This window comes from Lipophrys pholis, assembly GCF_963383615.2.
Source record: "Lipophrys pholis genome assembly, chromosome: 10".
NCBI lineage: Eukaryota > Metazoa > Chordata > Actinopteri > Blenniiformes > Blenniidae > Lipophrys > Lipophrys pholis.
In genome coordinates, this window is record NC_137640.1 from 11,717,280 (window position 1) to 11,737,291 (window position 20,012).

Genomic DNA, 20,012 nt, shown 5'->3' on the forward strand with positions numbered 1-20,012 from the left:
CCATTTAGAGTATAAAATGGGCTAATGGACTATGATGTACTGTCTTTCAAAATATTTAACTCCATTTCAGTGAAATACGTTCAGTTTTCATTTCCTCTGCAGCGCATGACCAAACGCACCTGTATGTTTCTCTAATTACCAGTAAATAGTTTCACTGAGTCTGTCAGTTCGTTCGGTGCGCTCTACAATATATGATGAAAGAAACCCATTATCACCTATTCCTGCAGTGAGGGGATTTGTTATTATATGGACACCCTGGCAAATTAGCAGCAACCAGCACAAGCTGTCTCTCCTCCTCATGTGTCTGCCTATCTACCCTGAAAAGACTGAGAAGAATGAGGTGACCTTGATCTGACATTGCAGGTAGAAAGTTGTGAGCAGATAACTCAAAAATGTGGTGAAAAAACACGAATTACAAATTGAAAAGAGCGGTGCGCTGATAAGACTTCGTCCCCGTGCAGAGTAACGAAGAACTCGTGCCTGTTCATGTCGCTGAACATAAGTCATGTTGTCGTGACTGAAGGAGGGCAGTAACTCAGAGTAAAGTATGTATTTCTGAGGGATGCTGGCATCTGTGTGTGTCGACATGTACAGTATTTATTACTTCAGTGAGGACCACAATGTGTGTACACGTTCATTTTAATGGGGATTTGTCGCCACAGTGAGGATAGCGTCACAGAGTTTTACAGTAAATCTGCAGAAAATAAAATGCAAGTCAATGTTCCCTGGACGTCTGAAAATGGTGGACACACTGCGTTTGCCTGCGCACGTGCAATCGTACCGACTGCAATGGGAACGTATTCGCCCTCTTTCAGTAGGTGCGACTATCTCTGCAATAAGGGTTCCTCCAACACGTTACAATAAGAAGTATGTATGTCATCAGCAAACGTGAAGCACAACCTCTCCATAGGTCCAACACAAACGAATCCCTGAGACGACAGCCAGCCAATGTGTCTCTGTTTTCCTCTAATGCAAGTGTCCTGACAATATGAATTGACTGCAAATGAAGCAATAAATATGACAAACCAACCATTTTAAAGGACACGTCCCATTTGAACCTGTCTTGCCTGTTCCTACGTTGTATTTTATACGCAAAGGTTCAGTTTCTCAAGTATTCTGATTCCATTTTCCGTATGTCAGCCAAAGTGAGGCAAGTCTCCGACAGAGAACACGTTTGATGTTACTTAAACAGGCCCTCCTTCAGTGAGCACGCCACAAAAGCAGAAATCAGAAGGAAAACTGAAGAGTGTAACTCACCTCCGGGGCTAGGCATGATGGGAGTTCCTGGTGGGCCGCCTCCCCCTGGAGGGCCCTGAGGGGCGAGAGGAGAACAGGAGAGGAACAAGAGTTGAGTGCATATAGAAGGCAGTGTGCCTGCTGGATATCACGGCATGACAGGTAATTTATGGCCCATGGTCGAACACGAGTTCATGACGGGACACTCACCACATAGTTGCCTGGAGATGAAGATGAATAAGCTATCTGTGGAGAGAGACGACCCGAGGTGAAACAAAACATGAGACACAGTTATTGTAAACACACTCAGTCATGTAGGAGTGTAGACAGGAGGGAACATGACTCACTGAGTTGGTGTTGGGGTTTGGCCACGGCCCTCTTCCACCAGGACCCCTGAAACACAAACAGGGAGGAGGAGGAGGAGGAGGAGGAGGAGGAGGAGGAGGGTATTAAAAAGCAGCAGGAACCTCAGAAGCAGGTTTTTTTTTTTTTTTCATGAATTTAAATTCACTTTTTTTTTTGTCACATAAAATTTATATGCAAAAACATTGTACACAATATACAACTTTACCACTCCAGGAGGCCCACATCCAGACCTTTCTCTTTATAGCTTGTCATCTCATTATTATATTAACAAAGCTGTGGGATGCACATATATAATGTGATATAATGCTTTTTCACAAAAACTTGTTTCATGTAAAGTTCTGGTACAGGCATTACAAAATACTATTCACAGTGTTTCAATTACATGCATGAGATCATCAAGAACACTTTACATTAATTATTTATTAAACAACATATTTTTCTGTTGAAAATTTGCAAAGATTACATTATGTTTACATTTTATTGAGATGTGCTACTATTTTCCCAATATTCTGCCCAATTCATGTATGTAAACATATTCAAAACGTTGAAAAGCATAAAATCATATATAAATATATGGAGAAATAATATATTTACAAATCTATTACTTATATGTCTTCAAAATGTCATAATCAAACAATGAACTTAACCACAAAAATGAAATGGAAATTTCAAATGAAATGAAATGAGAATTGCTTCAGCTGAATTTGTGAACTTTGATTCAGAAAGGTGAAAACATCTTTTTTTTTCTCTCTTCTGTCTACTAACATGTTCATGCCAGGCATTCCTGGCCCCATGGAGTTCGGCGGAGGCCTCATTCCTCCACCGTAGTTCTGCACAAAGAGATGAACAGAGAGTCAGTACAGGGTCTCACACCTGCTCTGAGTACAGGTTTGAATCTTAATCAAGGTCAGCGGCGATCATGTCTCCCACTAACAAGTGTTTAATTATGTGCATGTATGAGCTGCGGATGAGCTGTGTGTGGGCTGCTTGGAGTGGGCTGTGTGAAAATGGACAGCTGTGTGCACGAGTGTTTGTGTATGTCTGTATGATGCGAGTCTCTGTATATCTGCCTCCATGTGCCCAAACTCCCTTCTGTGTATTTGCATGTATGTTTTCATGGCTGCACAGTGGGCGGTTTGGCTGGTACTAGACACGTGTACTTTGGTGTGTGCGTGCGTGTGTGTGTGTGTGTGTGTGTGTGTGTGTGTGTGTGTGTGTGTGTGTGTGTGTGTGTGTGTGTGTGTGTGTGTGTGTGTGTGTGTGTGTGTGTGTGTGTGTGTGAAAGAGTAGGGGGGCAGGCCAGAGAGCAGTTCCACTCAGAGGAAGAGTTTTGTTCAGCAGACGATTACACTTGTCGAGCAGATGCCACACCAGCTGCTAGTACACTCACTGCCAAAGTCACCGAGCCAGGGTGGCACAGAGAGGGGCCGAAGGGCACGGGGTGTGTGTGTGAGTGTGTGTGTGTGTGTGTGTGTGTGTGTGTGTGTGTGTGTGTGTGTGTGTGTGTGTGTGTGTGAGGTGGGTGCAGGATGAAGCAGCTGCATGGTAATGGTAATTCAAAGGGACACTGTTGTTCAATCATCTTATGCACCACAGTAAATCACATTAACAGAGGTTCACGTGATAAGCGGACAGCCTTTGGTAAGAATGTGTTGGTGGCGACTTCTTGTCTTAATAGCCTGAGTTCGTCTCGCTGAGCGCGAGTTAGCGGGTAGGATTTAGCAATGGGCAACTCGCGTTGGCAGTGGACGAGCTTTGGCCTGAGCCAATCTGATCATCAGACCACATCTGACATTTAAAAGAAAAGTTATGAGCCTGGTCAATCCAAAACTTCTATTCAGCAGAGGAGAGACACAATCTGCATGCTGTTTATGGGCTGCTGCTTTGACATTACAGCTGCTTTTATGGAGGCTCTTAACAAAGGGCAACAACAACATTGGCTGTGCTCGTAATGTGACAATCAAAGTACCAAATCTGGTTGTGTGTCAGCTCCAGAGTGAGAGTGCAGCGGGCTGGGGATGGTGAAGGACACTGCCCCCTGTCATGACCTGCTTAAATAACTCAGTGCTTTGTGTTTGAATCTGTATGACTGTTATTAACTTTTGTGTGTTACCGACCTGTGGGCCCATGCCTCCCATGCCCCGAGGAGGATTCATTCTCATTGGACCTCCCATGTTTGGATGCCCTGCGACGAGAGACACAAACGATCAGCATGACCGACAACTGAAATTTAAAGTAATATTAAACACGAGGGGTAAATACTATCACTCATAGATTTTCTTCACAGGTAAGTGGAGTACAGTATTGTATTTTCACTGAATTTGCATCACTGCATTTGTCAGTACCTTGAGGTCTGGTGGGGTCCAGGCTGTTTGGAAGGAGAGGCTGTGACCCGGGAATGCTCCCAGGAGGTTGATTTGGCATACGGAGGGCGGGCCTTGGGCCACCTGGGTACCGTGGAGACATGAATGGCTGCAGGAGGGACAGCAATCATATTTTTTCTCAATGATCATATGCAACACATTTGATCAATTTGTGAATCAACAATCTTTTCAATACGTTAAATACTGACGTACACCTAAGAATCTGGTGCAATCAATTAATTGAATATCATCAAATATAACTGTAGACCTACAAATTTTAAATATATTTGCATTTATATCAGATACTCATGAAGTAAAGCAGACAGTGCTCACTCACAGCTGTGTTTATTAAGTAAATGTAGTGGGAATAACAGAAGAGAGAAGCGATGACAGAAAGGAGTGCTCATGAAAACACAAACTACTATAGTTTGTGTGTATGAGAAAGGAACTGACGGCTCAGTGAAGATTAAATTAAATTACCAGTTTAATGCGATAACATCCATGTCACATTTTTTACCTGTTTTTCTCAGTAAGATGATTTTCAGTCTTTTGATGAACAAGTGAACACATCTGATAACTTAATTAACGATGACATTTTAAGGCCAACTTAGTATTGTAGTGTTTTTTTATAATAACATAAACTCCCCACCACGTCCTCCTTTTTCTCTTTTTCAGTAAATCATCACATATTCTCAGTTAATGCACTTTATCGATACATTTAAGTTTCCTGTGACCGGACTCTTCTGGAAGTGTTATCCTCAGGTGTCAACAGGGGGCACTATTCTGTCAGAGAATTATGTGCCATTGCAGTTCTGTGACATTTCTGAGGCAAGAGACTCTTGTCATTAACTTTACAAGTAAGACTTCAGGTGGTAAAAAAGCTGTAAGGCTAAAGGTAAATAAGGACATCTAAGTGAGAGTCAGGGAGACGGACACATGTAAGACAATATGCTGGTGGGTCGGTGGAGCAGTAAAAGAGCATTACTGAATTTAACTGGATGACAGGACGTGGAGGTAAGAACAGACAAAATGTTCAACATCTCTCTTGTTTTGTGCTTTGTACAGCAGAGCAAGAAGAATTCTGTCTGGGTGGTGTTATTCACAACAGAAACTTAAGACAAAACGTGTCTCGGCTAAGAGAGGACAAGAGGAGGCTGGCCGGGACTCGCGCACAGAGCCAGAGCACAACTAGTAAATAATGTAAAGCACCACAGACAGATGGTTTTCAGAATTACCTATGAGAGTACTCTGCTGCGACTTACAAATACCAGCAGCCAGCGGAGCGATATGTCAGCATCAGATGACAAGAATGAATTCCTAACTCAATAGTAAATAAAAAGTATTTTGGAATCCGGGGAGAACATGCTAATTTGCATGCTCATTGGGTAAGGGTTGTGTGTTTTGGTCACAGAGCATGAACCGCAGAACAATGTTCAAATCATCATTGTCACACAGAGATAAGCACAGACAACACAAAGATAACAGAAGACTGTGTTCCACTGCCAGTTCAGACGGTATGTTTTGTACCTTGTCTGTATGTATGGGGCAAGAGGAGGACAGGCTATATAATTACAATTAGTCCATGAGGCGAGGAGTGACTTGCTATTATTCAAATTTTTTTACTCCCTTCGCTCGTGTCTATCTTTCTCTCGACTCCTTCGTGCTCCTCCTCTGACCATGTTGTGGTGGGTTTGTCCATGAAGAGCTGCACTGTGTCAGGTTGTGCTGCAATATTAATGGTCTATTGATGGACTATGGGATGGTGAGTGCTGGGCTGAGGGAGAGGAGGCCCTCCAGATGCACCTCCACTCCTTGCAGCTGGGGCAACAAAGCTAAATTATTCATCCAGTCCACCATCATGGATGCTGCCCGTCCTGCCCCGTAAGCAGAAACAAGGGACCCGTGTTTGTGGGCGATTAGTGAGTGAGTGAGTGAGTGAGTGAGTGAGTGAGTGAGTGAGTGAGTGAGTGAGTGAGTGAGTGAGTGAGTGAGTGAGTGAGTGAGTGTGTGTCTGTAAAAGCAAAATTAAGCTTCATTTGTTTCCAAATAAAGCAAGTTTGTCACCTGCCTGCTGTGATGCCTCTGCAGATGTGTGTGTGGAGTGTGAGGCCTAATACCAAGTGTACTGAGTGCACGTCTTTAAACACTGAAAATATTAGGAAACAAAGAAAAATGAAAAAAAAAAAAAAAAAAAAAAAAGAGAACGTTTTTGTTGTGTTCATTGTACATTACAATGACATTGATGATAAGTTAATTGGTGATTGTAAATTGTATGTTGATTGTGTATTTGTTTCTCTCTATGGAAACCCTGTGATAGACTGCTGAGCTGTGGAGGATGTAACCTGCACTTTGCGCAGTGTAGGCTGACACTGGTTCCGGCCTCCACAACCCTAACATGGATAAAGCGGGAATAAAAGATGAATGGCTGACTCCTGAAGCTAAAAAGCACAGAATCAAAGCCCAGAATTCACAAATCCACATGAGTTCAGACGGCCATGGTAAACAGATTTTACTTGTGTAGTGTGTTCTCGCTGCTTTAGCTGTGTAAAAGTGTCTTACGGTTAGTCGTACGCACGCGGACACACACACTTGGGGCTTACTGTCTCGCCAGATATCAGTTCTATACATGGACAAACGGAGCTGGGAATTGAACCACCAACCATAAAGTTAAAGGATAACCTGAGAAGAGAAAGCTTTCCTAAGATTATAATGTGAAAAAAAAACTCAGAGCACATTCCCACTCAAAGTCCCCATGACAGCCTGAACGTGGCAGCGGAAACACTGAATTCATCTTTATGGAGGGAAAAAGAAAAATCAAGGATTATGTAAATGCTTGTTTTTCTTACCTGTCCATGAGGTCCCATCATGGGATTACTGGGGTTGTGTGGGGGAGGCTGTGTGTGAGGGGAAGGCTGAGATCCTGGCGGACCCTGGTGAGAAAAGAGATATAAAGATGTCAATGAAGTGAAACAATGCTGATACTCCAGTCTGCTCGGGGAAACAATGGAAGAAAACTAACCTACAATAAATCCCCTTCAGTTTGGTTTTGTCAGATGATGAAGATGTTAAACTTCAAATTCACTATGATGGAAGTGATGTAAATAAATTATGACATACACAGATGGAAGGTTAGCGTAATCATATCAAAAATATTAGAATTAAGTAAGCATCTGTAATCTTCAGGGATGCAGCGTTTTCGCTTATTCCTTGGCTTGGTTCAAACCTCAGTTTAAAAAAATGAAAAAAATAAGGAAGCGGAGGTTAGGGGTGTATGTATGTGTAAGTCATTTTTTTCCCTGTGTGTTGAGTCCTTTTTGTTTTTTACAAGAAGAAATCCTGACATAAAAGGAATAAGTGGAGCTTAAGACTGCTCAAACCCATTTCACTGAAATACACATTTCTAAAATTCAAATTAATTTAACCTAAAATTCATGAAATCAGAAAACAAAAGCGAGAAAAACCTTAAGAGTAGAGGAGAATTGTGAGCGTATATACTATATCAATGAAAATTGATAGTTTCTTACTGCTCCACTGGGCTGAATGAGAGCAGTGTTGGGCTGATGTCTGTGAATAAGCGCCTGCATATTTAACGTGTTGCCAGTCCACCACACAAGAAATTTAAAAAAAAACAACAACAAAAAAAACCCACTACTTGTCAAACTACATCCAATTCACATAGCTAGTGCAAAAACAAACAATTCTACAAAGTAACTCCAAATATTTGGTCAGTTCCTTAGACAGTTGGAAAGGTAAAATAGTGGCTGCTGAGACGGTTACACCATTACCAAAGCCTGTGGACATGTTGCTGACATGCATCATGAAGCAGGAAACTAAACACCAGTGGGATGTAATGTTGGCTCGTGTCAGGCACGCGTGTCTGTGTGTGTATACAACAATGATTATTTGCCTGCATGCTGCTCATTAGGACTCGGAGCGATGACATACAATCACACACATTCTGTTTCTACCCAGTGGTCAAGTCAGAGAATATCAGATCAACACAGCATGTCAACTCCCACTAACAGTAATTAAGAACACGCCTTTGTCATCTACTCTGGTGGATGAAAAAGTTTTGCAGGTAATAGAAGTTTCCACTGACATTTCTAAAGGGTTACATCGATTTCAATTTGCAGGAATAGTTAATCAAAAGGATGAGGTCAGATCAATTCACCAAGAGGACTGTAATCAGCTCCTGCCAAACCATAATTCACGGCATTTTCACACAAAGCATTATTTGTTGTATATATCTTGATCCATTCTGCTGTCCAAAACCAAATCGAGGGACGAAACAAGCCAATTTTGATGGTATCAACAAAAAGTACCAAATATTTAAACCCAGTTGAGCCTCATTTTGGCATTGAAACAGAGAAATGATTTGGTCCTTTGAATAAAATATACATTTTAGGGCTTTGTACCTGGTGCATGAGCTACAAAACAACTTTATAATTGACTTAACCAAATTCCTTTCCGGTGCGTTGATCTCATAACTCCATAGATATGAAATCAATGGACTGTGTGCACTTTGACTTCTTTGTCTCCTACAACAGTAACCTCATCTGACTCCGGCAGCAGAAGCTCCAGCACAGATGTGGAGCACGAGGGCCTCCCACTGCAAGGCCAAGCTTATCTGCAGCTCTGGCCCGGGTCTCGGTGCTATCATCTAACATTACAGGTGTGTGTGCATGAAGTGTTCCAAGTGAGCGGTGATGAGAGCAAATGTGAGTGCGCCCTCTTTTTTTTTTTCTTCACAGGTTCAAGGAGGATTTTCCATTCTCAGGTGACGAGTGTGTGCTGACTTATTGATGTGTGTGCAGGCACACTACGTGTATTGTCAGAGACTGCTTGAAGGGCGGAGGGGCATACCACTGTAACAGGTGTGCAACTTAACATCATGGTGGGAAGATAGAGGATTAGGGGGATTACCCACATGCAATATAACTTTACGCTCAAACACAGACACACACTCGTAACACTGCTCAGGTAAAGCTGCAGAAATTGATAGAAAAGATGCATGGCTGAGATGAATTTTGTATTTTTTTTCTCACTAATCTAACGTCACAAAATAAGTTTGTTTCTTTTCCAAGTTATTGTCTTGTCCCAAAAATACAGTTATGATGGAAAGAAGCGCAAGTAAATACAATTTAAGTAAATATAATGTGTATATGTGAGCACTCCTCAGAGTATTATACAAACAGTGCACACAAATGTACAGATAATAAATTGTCAACAAAATACAACTGAGATAATGCTAATAGTTCCTTGTTGTAGGCACATAAGATAAAAGAATTGTCACAGTGTCAACCTCATGAAGAATAATGCTCACCGATGGAAACACGCTACAAAAGTTAGCATAAGCAGTTAACTACAACATTAAACCCTTAAAAAAATTTATTTCAGTGTCCCAGTCTGCAATATTATATCTCTCTGTATTAAATGATTAGAACTGGTGTTTTATTTTGGTAAAGGAATCCACACTATCAGGGTGAGTTTGGGAGAACGTGCCCCTGGAAGCCTGAAGAGATTATGTGGCTGTGAAACAACAGGTTTTTTTATGACAACGGTCTGAAGACGATGGCTGTGTCAAATATAACATATGACATTTTGAAAAAGATGTTTCAGGGATTTCATGGTAGATATTATAAATAGTTATAGATGTATTTGTAAGTAATCATGTTATCATTTCAATAACCCGGCCCTATTGAGATAAAAGTGGGATTTATGTATTGCTCCTCTTGCATGGCTAAGATGGACAGATCTCAACACCAGGAGCCTCTGCACACTGCGTACAGGCTCAAACTAAACACTCCGGAGTGACAGCTACAAACGAGTCAGTTCCCACAGGCACAGGTACTGTCCACTGGTCTGTCTTGTCCACCAGACAGAAGCTCACATTTTGGCAGTAGAGCGCTTGTACATGTGCACAAACACACTATTGCACATAAACACCTTCATCTAATTATGGGTTTGCAAACTTCTCTCATCAGGCACGAGCGTTGGCCAGAGACCGCTGGCCAGAGCTTCCCATCTTTTTTTCAGACAACGCAGTTCGCTCTTGTTTTTACAACGATCCTCTTCATGTTGTTGTCATAAGACAAGCAGTAAATTCTTCACTAAAACCACATATCAACCGGCCACACTGCATGCGGCCGGTCAATAATCTATTCATGCGATCTGGACATGTTTATTTAGTTGTATATACAGTGTACTCTGGACGTGTTGGCACAGCCATTCGGTTGTAGCAGAGCCACTGTGGTTTTCCTGCTCCTCTCTGTGTGTATGTTTTGGGTGGTTAACACCAGCTGTACTGGCTCGCTCGGTCTCTCAGCAGGTTCACACTGGGGCTAATGCAGTGCTAGCTCCGTCTGACCTCAGAGGTTATTGTTGACGCAGAGCCAGTCTGCGCGTGTGTGCATGCGTGTGCACGCGTGTGCACGTGTGTGTGTCTAATAAGACACCCCTGCAGGGTCTGACTGCGCTGGCCCAGCTGCAGCAGTCTGGGTTCTGCTCCACACACACACACACACACACACACACACACACACACACACACACACACACACACACACACACACACACACACACACACACACACACACACACACACACACACACACACAGGGAGGACATTGTACTGACTTTCATTCATCTCAGAGCGTCACACTCCACGGCCAGGAGCACCAGCATGGTTTATCCCAACCATAAGCCTCACCTAACCAAAAAGCTTATGTCACCAAACCGCAAGTTTGATCTTCACAGAATGTCCGTGTGAACACATTTTTGTTTCAGCGGTGTAGAAAATCTCATTCTTTGTTTCTTACGCACACAGACTCACACAAGCATGCACAGTGCTCCTCTCTTGTTCCTCCCTATAATGTGCCATAATGGAGCGTAGCTCCTTTGGCTGGGCCTCCCCAGGCCTTCCTGCTATTACATCTGAATGGGCCAGCATATGGCCTTTATGGCTGTACTGTTCTCTCTACAGGTCCCTGCAGAGAGACGGAGGGAGAGAGAACATTTCGACTGTCACAGAGGTGTACGCAGGGCGAGTCTGAAAAGTAGCTCGGTCAGAGTGTGCATGCATGTGTGTGCATGCGTGGTGTTGTTTGTGTACTTGTGTAGGAGAGGAGAGGAGGAGGGGGATATGGGGAGCGTTAAATGAAGCAATTAATAAAATCATTTTCTACCCGGCTAAGGAGATAACAGCTTGGCACAGTACCACAAACCCATCAGCACTACCCCCTCGCCTCCTCACCACTCATTTCAGCTTAAGGAAGACCCATACCGCTGGCCCTGATGGACCACTAACGGAGAGAGAGAGAGAGAGAGAGAGAGAGAGAGTGAAAGAGAGAGAGAGAGAGAGAGAGAGAGAGAGAGAGAGACTATTTTTTTCTCTCTTTGCTCCTGTTTAGAGCTGCTAACACTAGAGGGCAGTGTGTAACTGCCATCAAGCTACTGGACAAACACACACACACACACACACACACACACACACACACACACACACACACACACACACACACACACACACACACACACACACACACACACACACACACACACACACACAGAGTGAGAGAGAGAGAGAGAGAGAGAGAGAGAGAGAGAGAGAGAGAGAGAGAGAGAGAGAGAGAGAGAGAGAAAACACAAAGCCGCCTGCATCACTGAACACAACAAACAAAGCCAGGAGGAACAGCATCTCACACACACACACACACACACACACACACACACACACACACACACACACACACACACACACACACACACACACACACACACACACACACACACACACACACACACACACACACACACACACACACACACACACACACACACACACACACACACACACACTCATTGTCATTCCTTGCTAACATTCCAGAGAGAGTGACGGTGGCAGCAGTGGGTCTCTTCTCCTGCCTGCTCACGGTATACGGCATGGCAACGTGTCAGTTCAGAGATGGGAACAAGCTATGGTGTGCAGTGGTGTTTTCTCCCCTAAGGACAGTCAAGAAATGCTGACAGCTATTAAACCTGCAACAACCGAATGAAATGATTCATATATATCAGTTTAGAGAATTCAGATATGCAGGCTCATCACAGGACACTCTGATTAGCTCCATAATCATCCTGCAGTAGTGGCAATGAGTCCAAAAGCACAGTTTGGGGCATAAGGAACTGCTTTCAGGAACCAAAACAACAAGGGGTCCTGCTCCAGATGGTATGACCCTAAAAAAGCCCTGATCTCAACAACAATTGGAGCCAGTGTGGGATTACATGAAGACACGCAGCATGGGGACCGAGTCCACAGATGAACAGGGGAAAGTTGTCCAATGCAGATGGAGAACTCTACTTTGAACACTTTTTTTACTTTGCATGCAATAAATGGTCACTACTCATATTGCTTAAATTCGGTTTAGCTCTAATTACCGGATTTGATCGATGAAATCCTTTCTCTGTATTGGTAAGTGAGCTTAGAAGCAATGTTTTACCAACCCGCAGAGGAAAATATGTGTTCAGAAATGACTTCTCAGGTCTGTCTCAGAACAGATAAACCATCCGAAAGCCTCTGCTGGAAGAGATGACGCGTGCACAGCAGGAGACGAAGGCGACGTTCAAGTCACTGTTTAACTGTAGTGACTGTTATCACTGTGTCTCACCTAAGTCAAACAGAACCTGCATGCAGACAATGGACAGAGAAAACATTTGCTGAAGACTGCCTGGCGTTTGTAAGTGTCTGTCATTCAAGGGGAATTGGTAGGTGTCATTTTTGTTGCTGTCCTCTCAAGGATAAGCAGTGACGATAAGAGTAAAAGACGACCTCTCTTCTCAATAGCTTTAGTTCAGATAGATGTTAAAAGTTTCGCCGGCACTCTCTCATCTGGGTCCTTCAGCATGCTTCTTTTGAAATTCTCCATTCACGGCACTATTTCAGATGTGGTGGCAAAGGAGATTAAAACGTTTCACAATCTGCTGGTGTCTTTTGTCCAGTGGTCAAAAAGGTCAAACACTGTGATGTTTCACTTTGTTAAGATTTAAACAGTTAGGGCAATGTGTGCTCTGTGTTCACAAAAAGCAGCTTTATAACCTTGTAATTATCTTTCTCTCACTCAGTCGACTGGGACCTCCACCAGACATTTACAGGACCGGCAATAGCCCCAAACACTGACATCTGACACCTGACCCCTTCAGAGATTAAAAGAAAAACCAAAACAATACCTCCGGAAAGTCAACTTCAGTCATGTACACGCTCTTACCTCCACCTGCTGAAGAACTTCACCTTGTGCATCTGCATATTTGTAATACACTGACCGGAATGAACTCAGAGATCAGTCTTAGCTTTGATAAATAAATTACTGAGCACAGATGTCTCCTTAATTCACCATGTGCCCGCCACGTGTCAGCTTTGAACAGGTTCTTAAATTCCGTCTTTGATACCTGGGTTGCTTGTTCTTAAATGTGTAATCAAACCTAATCCGCTTGTTGTGCTTTGTGGTGTTGTCCCTGAAGAGCCGCATTTACCTGCAGTAAAACAACCAGCCTTTGACTTTGGATCCCCCCTTTTTTTCTTTTTTGTTCTTTGGCAAAGAAGAACAATTCCAGTTTAGTAAAAAGAGGCAGCGCCACCTCAACTGGTTTGCGTGCCTAATGGAGCGCGTTCAACGTTATGAACACTTGACGTTTCACATGCAGATTACAGAACAAGGTCAACAGAGGGGTGTTTTTGAGGGGCATTATTTGACAGATGGATCATCGAAACCTCTAAAGAGCACGTTTAATCAATTTTGTTCTTGATTCTTTTTCGTGAAATTCTCTCCTGACATGTCAATGTCCTCTCTTCTCCTCCACTCTTTTTCTCCTCCTCCCTGTCATTAACTCTGACTCTCCTTGCAGCCTCTCCTCCCCTCTTTCTCCTCCCCCCTGTCATCTCCCTTTTTGCTTGTCCTCCCCGGAGGGTCATGATGCAGCAGGGATGGACTTTTGCAGCGACAGGGAGGATTTATGTCAAATGAATACCTGCACAGACACTCAATACTTCTCTGGTTCTTCAGTTCTCCTGGCAAATTCAGGTCTTTCTCTTTATCTCTCTCTCTCGCTCTTTTTTTTTTTTTTTTGCACTGCAGGAGCCCGCGGCCATGCTAAGCTACACATTAGGGAAGCATGGGAGCAGACTCCTAGTACCACTACTTCCACCTTCATTTTACTCCGCTGTCCCTCTTTTGCTCCTGATCCCTCCCTCCCAGGACCGAAGCCAATAACAGTGTTGGGGTCACCTATGTTAATTACCAAGCTCACGCAACTGGGAGGAAGAAAAAAACACCCCCAAAAAAACAAAACTGCGTGCTCACACACACGCACAAACTCAGCCAATGAGTAAGCATGTGTCACTGTAGCGGTGTGTGTGAAAATAATAGATTTAAACACAAGGAAAATGGAGAGAGGGGGTTAGGGAGAAATATTTCAGGCATACAGAGCAGAGCAGAGGGGATGGAGAGAAAAAGAGGAAAACTAACCCAGAGTTCACATGAGAAGAGAGAAAATTAAGGTTTTCCACACATTACATTCAAAAGCTTTGTCCACTCCACCTACCCCACCTCCAGTGTAGCAGCAAGAAGAGCAATAAGACTACAACCAAAATCTCAACAATATGCAAGAGGAGAGAACAACAGCTTCCTGCTTCACTGGAATAAATAAGCGAAGTGCAGAAAACTCAGTAGCCTGCACTTTGTGCATGGACCGCAACCATTAGTTCACCAGGGGGATGGATGTCAGCTACCTGCAGAAAGAAATGCGTGTGGGTTCAGCTCCAGCTCAAGTTGAAGGATGCTGCTGCTCTGGAAACAGTGTGAGCATAATTTAAGGAAAGGCGGTTAAAGTTTGGGGAGGTGCAGACAGCATTCTGTCTTGTGCACTGCGCAGTCTCGCTGTTTATGCCTTTATTTATTTATTCTATGCTTTCCTCACCTTTGCGTGTTGTGCATGAATTAGCTGAGCTCAGGAGAGGAGAGGAGAGGAGAGGAGAGGAAAGGAGAGGAGAGGAGAGGAGAGGAGAGTAAAGAGTGATAGAAGGAAGGTTTTTTTTTTCTTTCCTCCTCTTCCCATCCTGTCTGTCTGTCCGTCTGTCGTGCACACAGGGTCTATTTATAGAACGCAATGTCACTCATGCAACACCATCAGATAGCGTTCTCCCTGGCCTGCTCGCTGCTCATACATCATTAACATTCTCCATGACCCCAACACACACACACACACACACACACACACACACACACACACACACACACACACACACACACACACACACACACACACACACACACACACACACACACACACACACACACACACACACACACACACACACACACACACACACACACACACACACACAACATGCTGTCAGTCAAGCGGCATACACACTGTATGGTGCCATGCTCACTAAACAGTGTGTCTTCATCTTTCATAGGAATGAACAAATTATATTAAAGTTATAACAAAGTATTAGCAATTGATTTGTTGATCAAATACATTAGTATCAGCGATTTCTTTATTTTGTCTTGATTAAAAGTACAACTTTGCAACTTGTGTGCAGCTTGCCAGCTTAATCAGCGCAGCACTGGGAATAAAATGGCTACTAGGTTAAATGAAGAAATTAGCAACAGTTGTTTTTCCTTTTTCAAAGTCTAAAAATAATAAAATGTGTTCCAAACAGTGATGTAACTCAACAAAAATAAAGAAAGAATTAATTGCTTGCTTTTTTCTTTTTTTTTCTTCTTATCAATCACATTTTATTTGCAGTGTTTGATACGAGAAACAACAATTTCAATTCAAACTGATTTTGGTAGGAATAACTCAATAAATGGGATTAAATATGTTTACACAACAAAATCTATCTATTTATTAGTGTGTTTGTTTGTTTTTTGCTGATAACATCCACAATTGTATGTTGTTTAAATTTAATGTTAGGGATCACCTTGAGGTGGTGAACGCAGCTCCATGCTTAACAGTGAACTGTTACCAAACACTTGAATGGCTTCGGTGAAACTGAAATTATTTGTTGCATATTTTACAGAAAATTGTGCTTTTCCCACACTTCCATACCACAACTCTTCACACTGAAACCTTTCATCCACAGGGCCAAGCAACACGCTCTCATCTCCTTCATACATCACATCCATTATCTTCTTTAATGTCCTTAGTTGCTTTTCACACAGGGTCGACTGTCTGATGCAGGTGCACTGAGAAATGGACCATGTTGGAGTGTCAAAATAAAGTGCGATTAAATGTATTCACTTCTAAAATGTGTAATTTCATTCATCAGTTATTCTGAACTAACGTTGTAATAGGCCCAGGTCTAAATACTTCATAGTAGAAACAATATTTACCATGATTAGAGATGTCTCGGGTCATTTTGCAACGACCCACTAACCCACTACTCCTGTGCAGGGTTGAAGTGAACTTGTTTAATCGATCAGTCTATCTCCTAGAGATAGAAAGTAGTTATCTGGTGAGACTGCAACAGGCAGCTGTACAAACCGCCAATACAGTAAAGGTTGACACAGTTAAAATCACATTGTCAAGACATCAATATAAAGCGTTCGTAACTGTTGTCAACAGAAACACTGCTATTTCCTCGAAGTGGGCAGCATCTGGGGAAATTTCTGCAAAAATGGCGCTGAGTTGGCGAAATATCGAGAGGGAGCTTCTGTTGATTTGAGGGGAGAAAAAGATTTGAAGCAGAAGCGAAATTCAGTCATAAGGATTATAAGAGAGAGAATAAAATTATCACTGCTTGGAGCCTGAAGCTCAAACCCCAACAAGTTAAAAACCTAATCGGCCAACAGAAATGTTGCCACACAAAGGTTGTGTTGACTGTTACCACGGCAATAAAGGTTCGGAGAGCTATCATTACAGGATAGAGTGGACAGATTATAGAAAAGGGTGACATTCATTCAACTACTGTTTGAATGCCGTGTTTCCAAGAAAGAGGCGAGACATTAGGAACCAAAACCGAGAAATTGGGGTGTGCGCAAAACAAAAACAACTAGCATTTGAGAAGACAGCAAACATACCCAACAAAAAAATGTTGTGTATGGCTATTGCTCCATTGGGTACTTCAGGTGTCCAGTGGAAAAGATGTATGTGGTGATATATGTCATTGTCGGTGAGTGGCCCTATTCATGCTCTGGTTTTGGCACAAAGTCTGATAATAGCAACACAAAACACCCCCCAAAAAAATCTATCTACTCATTAATATTTTTATTTTTTGGTCACCCTTGGACAGAACAAGCCCAGCTGCTTTTCACAAAGTTGTAGCTATGAAAACCAGCCGCTGAATGTCGTAGCTTTGTATTCGTTGTACAAACAGAAGAGGGGTAGCTTTTTGTTAAACCTCAATTTCAAAAATGTTACTAGTTCAATGTGATGTGTGTCAGTGTTAATTAAGGCTTGTGTGCGGAGCGAGCGAGAGAGAGAGAGAGAGAGAGAGAGAGAGAGAGAGAGAGAGAGAGAGAGAGAGAGAGAGAGAGACCTCTGAGACAGTCTTCACAGAACCGAGATGACAAGAGGAATTAGTCAAGCAACACAAACCAGAAAAAAAAAAGCCAAAAAAACCCAGCTCCCTCTCCTACACTTTCCAAACCCGCTACCACTGCCACTTGCAAACATATTCATTTCATAATTGTGAGTGTGTGAGTCCGATGAGTCAGAGCAGAAGGAGTTAACAACTCAAGGGAGGACAAATTGGAAAGAGGCAGAGAGACAGAGGAGGGAACACATCTGGACAGGGATTAGGACAGCTAAAGAGGCTAAAAAAGGAGGAGGAGACAGAAGGATAGGCTTAGCGGTGGCTGAGGGAGGGGCAGAGGCGCTGCCACGGGTGTGTGATGGTTAGAGGTGATGGGGGGGTGGTGCGTCAGAGATGTGTGCTCTGAGGAGGGATCCTTTTCTTACTGGAAAGAAGCCCGGGGGCATAGGTCCTCCCGGCATGCCATCGTTGGGTGGCATGTTGCCCATCACAGGACTGGGGGCAGCGGCTGCACTCTGAAAAAAATTAAACAAAACAAGGAGAGTTTTCGATCAGCGAGAGAGAAACCACAGGACAAACCAACATCAGGAACATGTTAAAATAATCCAGCTTTCGCAGAAAGAGATCTTCTGTTTAAACATTACTGTGTGCAAATTGTCCAAACATGATTACACCCTTTCAGGAACAAATGAAACAATGACACATCTGATAATATATGATAAAGATGCAATTATTTGGACACAGTTGAGAACTATTCAATCGCACTTATGAAAAAGCAATAGTTGGGAGGAATAATAAGGCTACTACTCAAGTAGTTTGTACACCGGCTCAGCTCTCTTCTGCTTTGAGTAAACAAAGTAAAGAAAACTGGGATTTTGGGGCAATTTTTATATTTTTAAATTCTGATGATACTGCAGTAATTCTATGTGATTTCTGGTATAATTTGCATAAATTGACAAAATCGGAGGTCAGAAGAGGATTTTAAACACACATTCATTGAAAGAGGAGTAATTAAATTATCGTTATGTCAATATGATATAATACACAATTACTTCACATTAAAACATGTACTCCAATAATGATGCAATAAAAATACGGAGAGATTAATCCAGTAACCTAAGCCAGCGATGTGACTGTGGAGGTACTGAACATAACAAAATAACTAAACAAAGCTTTGGTCAAAGTGATTGGTCAATGATCAAGTTGGCGAATCAAACGAGCAACCTGGGAATCAGAAAATGCCCCGGTCCACCAAGTGAGCCACAGGCTCCTTCACATTGAAATCTCTTCATGTTGAAAAACTATCTGTACATAAGAGACTGCTGTCTTTGAATGGTTCGTGCATTATTGTAGCGCAACCTCTTTTTGTCCATGTTAATAGAAAAGACGAAGGAACTGTGAGGAGAGGGGTACATTCTCAGTCTGTAATACATTTACTGTAATAATAATAATAATAATAATAATAATTAAATTACTTTCTGTAAGTCGGGCAATGTATTAAAGAATGTGTAAAAACACAGAAATTAGTAAAGTAAATTCTCATGAAGAAAATATAGCAGTTTTATAATCTGTGTTTTCTTCCAATCACCGTGCAATTTCATAGAGGGACATGTTAAATGAGGATCTGAAAGCAGAAGAGTAAATTGTTGATACATTTTCAGAATGGTGACTGAATCGTTCCCTTGCAGGGTGTTTTAGAGTTATGAGCTGAAAAAAGTCCCACACGATTCAATAGGTAAAAGCAGGGCGGGTTTTCTTTAAGCCTGCCCCAAAGCTTTGATGGATTTAGTTTAATTTCAAGTATTGTCTCGGTTGATTGATGTGCGATGTGAAGAGAAGGAATTTTTATTTTTTTTAAATAAATCAGTATTATGATCTTTGATTTACACAACAGCCTTTATTTCAGCGTGCCATCCCTGTTTGAATGTGGCCTCTAAATGTATTCCTGGCAATATTTCCTTCATCTTTCCTCTCAATTATAATGATTTTCAACATCGGGGAGAAGACAGATGTGACACTTGCTGCTCTGGTTTTCTTCCGAGGCAGCGAAGCTGACAGTCGCTGTTTGGTCATGACTGCTCTGTCAAGAGCCCGACATTCACACATGGCCAGTGAAATGAGAAAAAGATAAAAAAAAATAAAATAAAAAAAAAGTTACACAGAGAACAAAATGTGATGCACCCCTTGAAAGGTATTCACCACTCCACCGCAGTGGAAATAAACAAGTCAAGACTCCATACTGATGAACAAAAACTTGTTCAGCATACCATCTATATGTATTCCTTTCGAGTAACTATGAAGCAGTATCACACGTTAAAGCTGAGGATGACTCTGGTACATTTTGTTTCTAATAACCGTGATCAGGGTGCTTCCCAAAAGCCCCCGTCTCATTGGGCAGTTAGAAATTATGACTCAAGTAAAGTCAAGTAAGTGCTACGCAACTCTTTCAGGTAAATTCCTATAAAAAAATGTACAGGCGTGTTTGAGTGACATAGTTGCAGCATCTGTAGGAGATA

At 42.4% G+C, this 20,012-nt stretch overlaps 1 protein-coding gene across 3 annotated transcripts in view; it reads right to left on the bottom strand.

The window, feature by feature from the left end:
* ssbp4 (single stranded DNA binding protein 4) overlaps nucleotides 1-20,012 on the bottom strand; it is a 92,280-nt gene that overhangs the window by 3,707 nt on the left and 68,561 nt on the right. For all 3 annotated transcript variants that reach the window (XM_080474282.1, XM_080474283.1, XM_080474281.1), the window contains exons 5-12: nucleotides 17,922-18,011; nucleotides 6,812-6,895; nucleotides 3,948-4,074; nucleotides 3,720-3,787; nucleotides 2,368-2,432; nucleotides 1,584-1,629; nucleotides 1,447-1,482; nucleotides 1,258-1,312 (exon numbers count right to left, since the gene is read on the bottom strand). In XM_080474282.1, coding sequence (XP_080330408.1) covers nucleotides 1,258-1,312; nucleotides 1,447-1,482; nucleotides 1,584-1,629; nucleotides 2,368-2,432; nucleotides 3,720-3,787; nucleotides 3,948-4,074; nucleotides 6,812-6,895; nucleotides 17,922-18,011 — 571 coding nt within the window. The remainder of the gene's footprint in view (nucleotides 1-1,257; nucleotides 1,313-1,446; nucleotides 1,483-1,583; nucleotides 1,630-2,367; nucleotides 2,433-3,719; nucleotides 3,788-3,947; nucleotides 4,075-6,811; nucleotides 6,896-17,921; nucleotides 18,012-20,012) is intronic.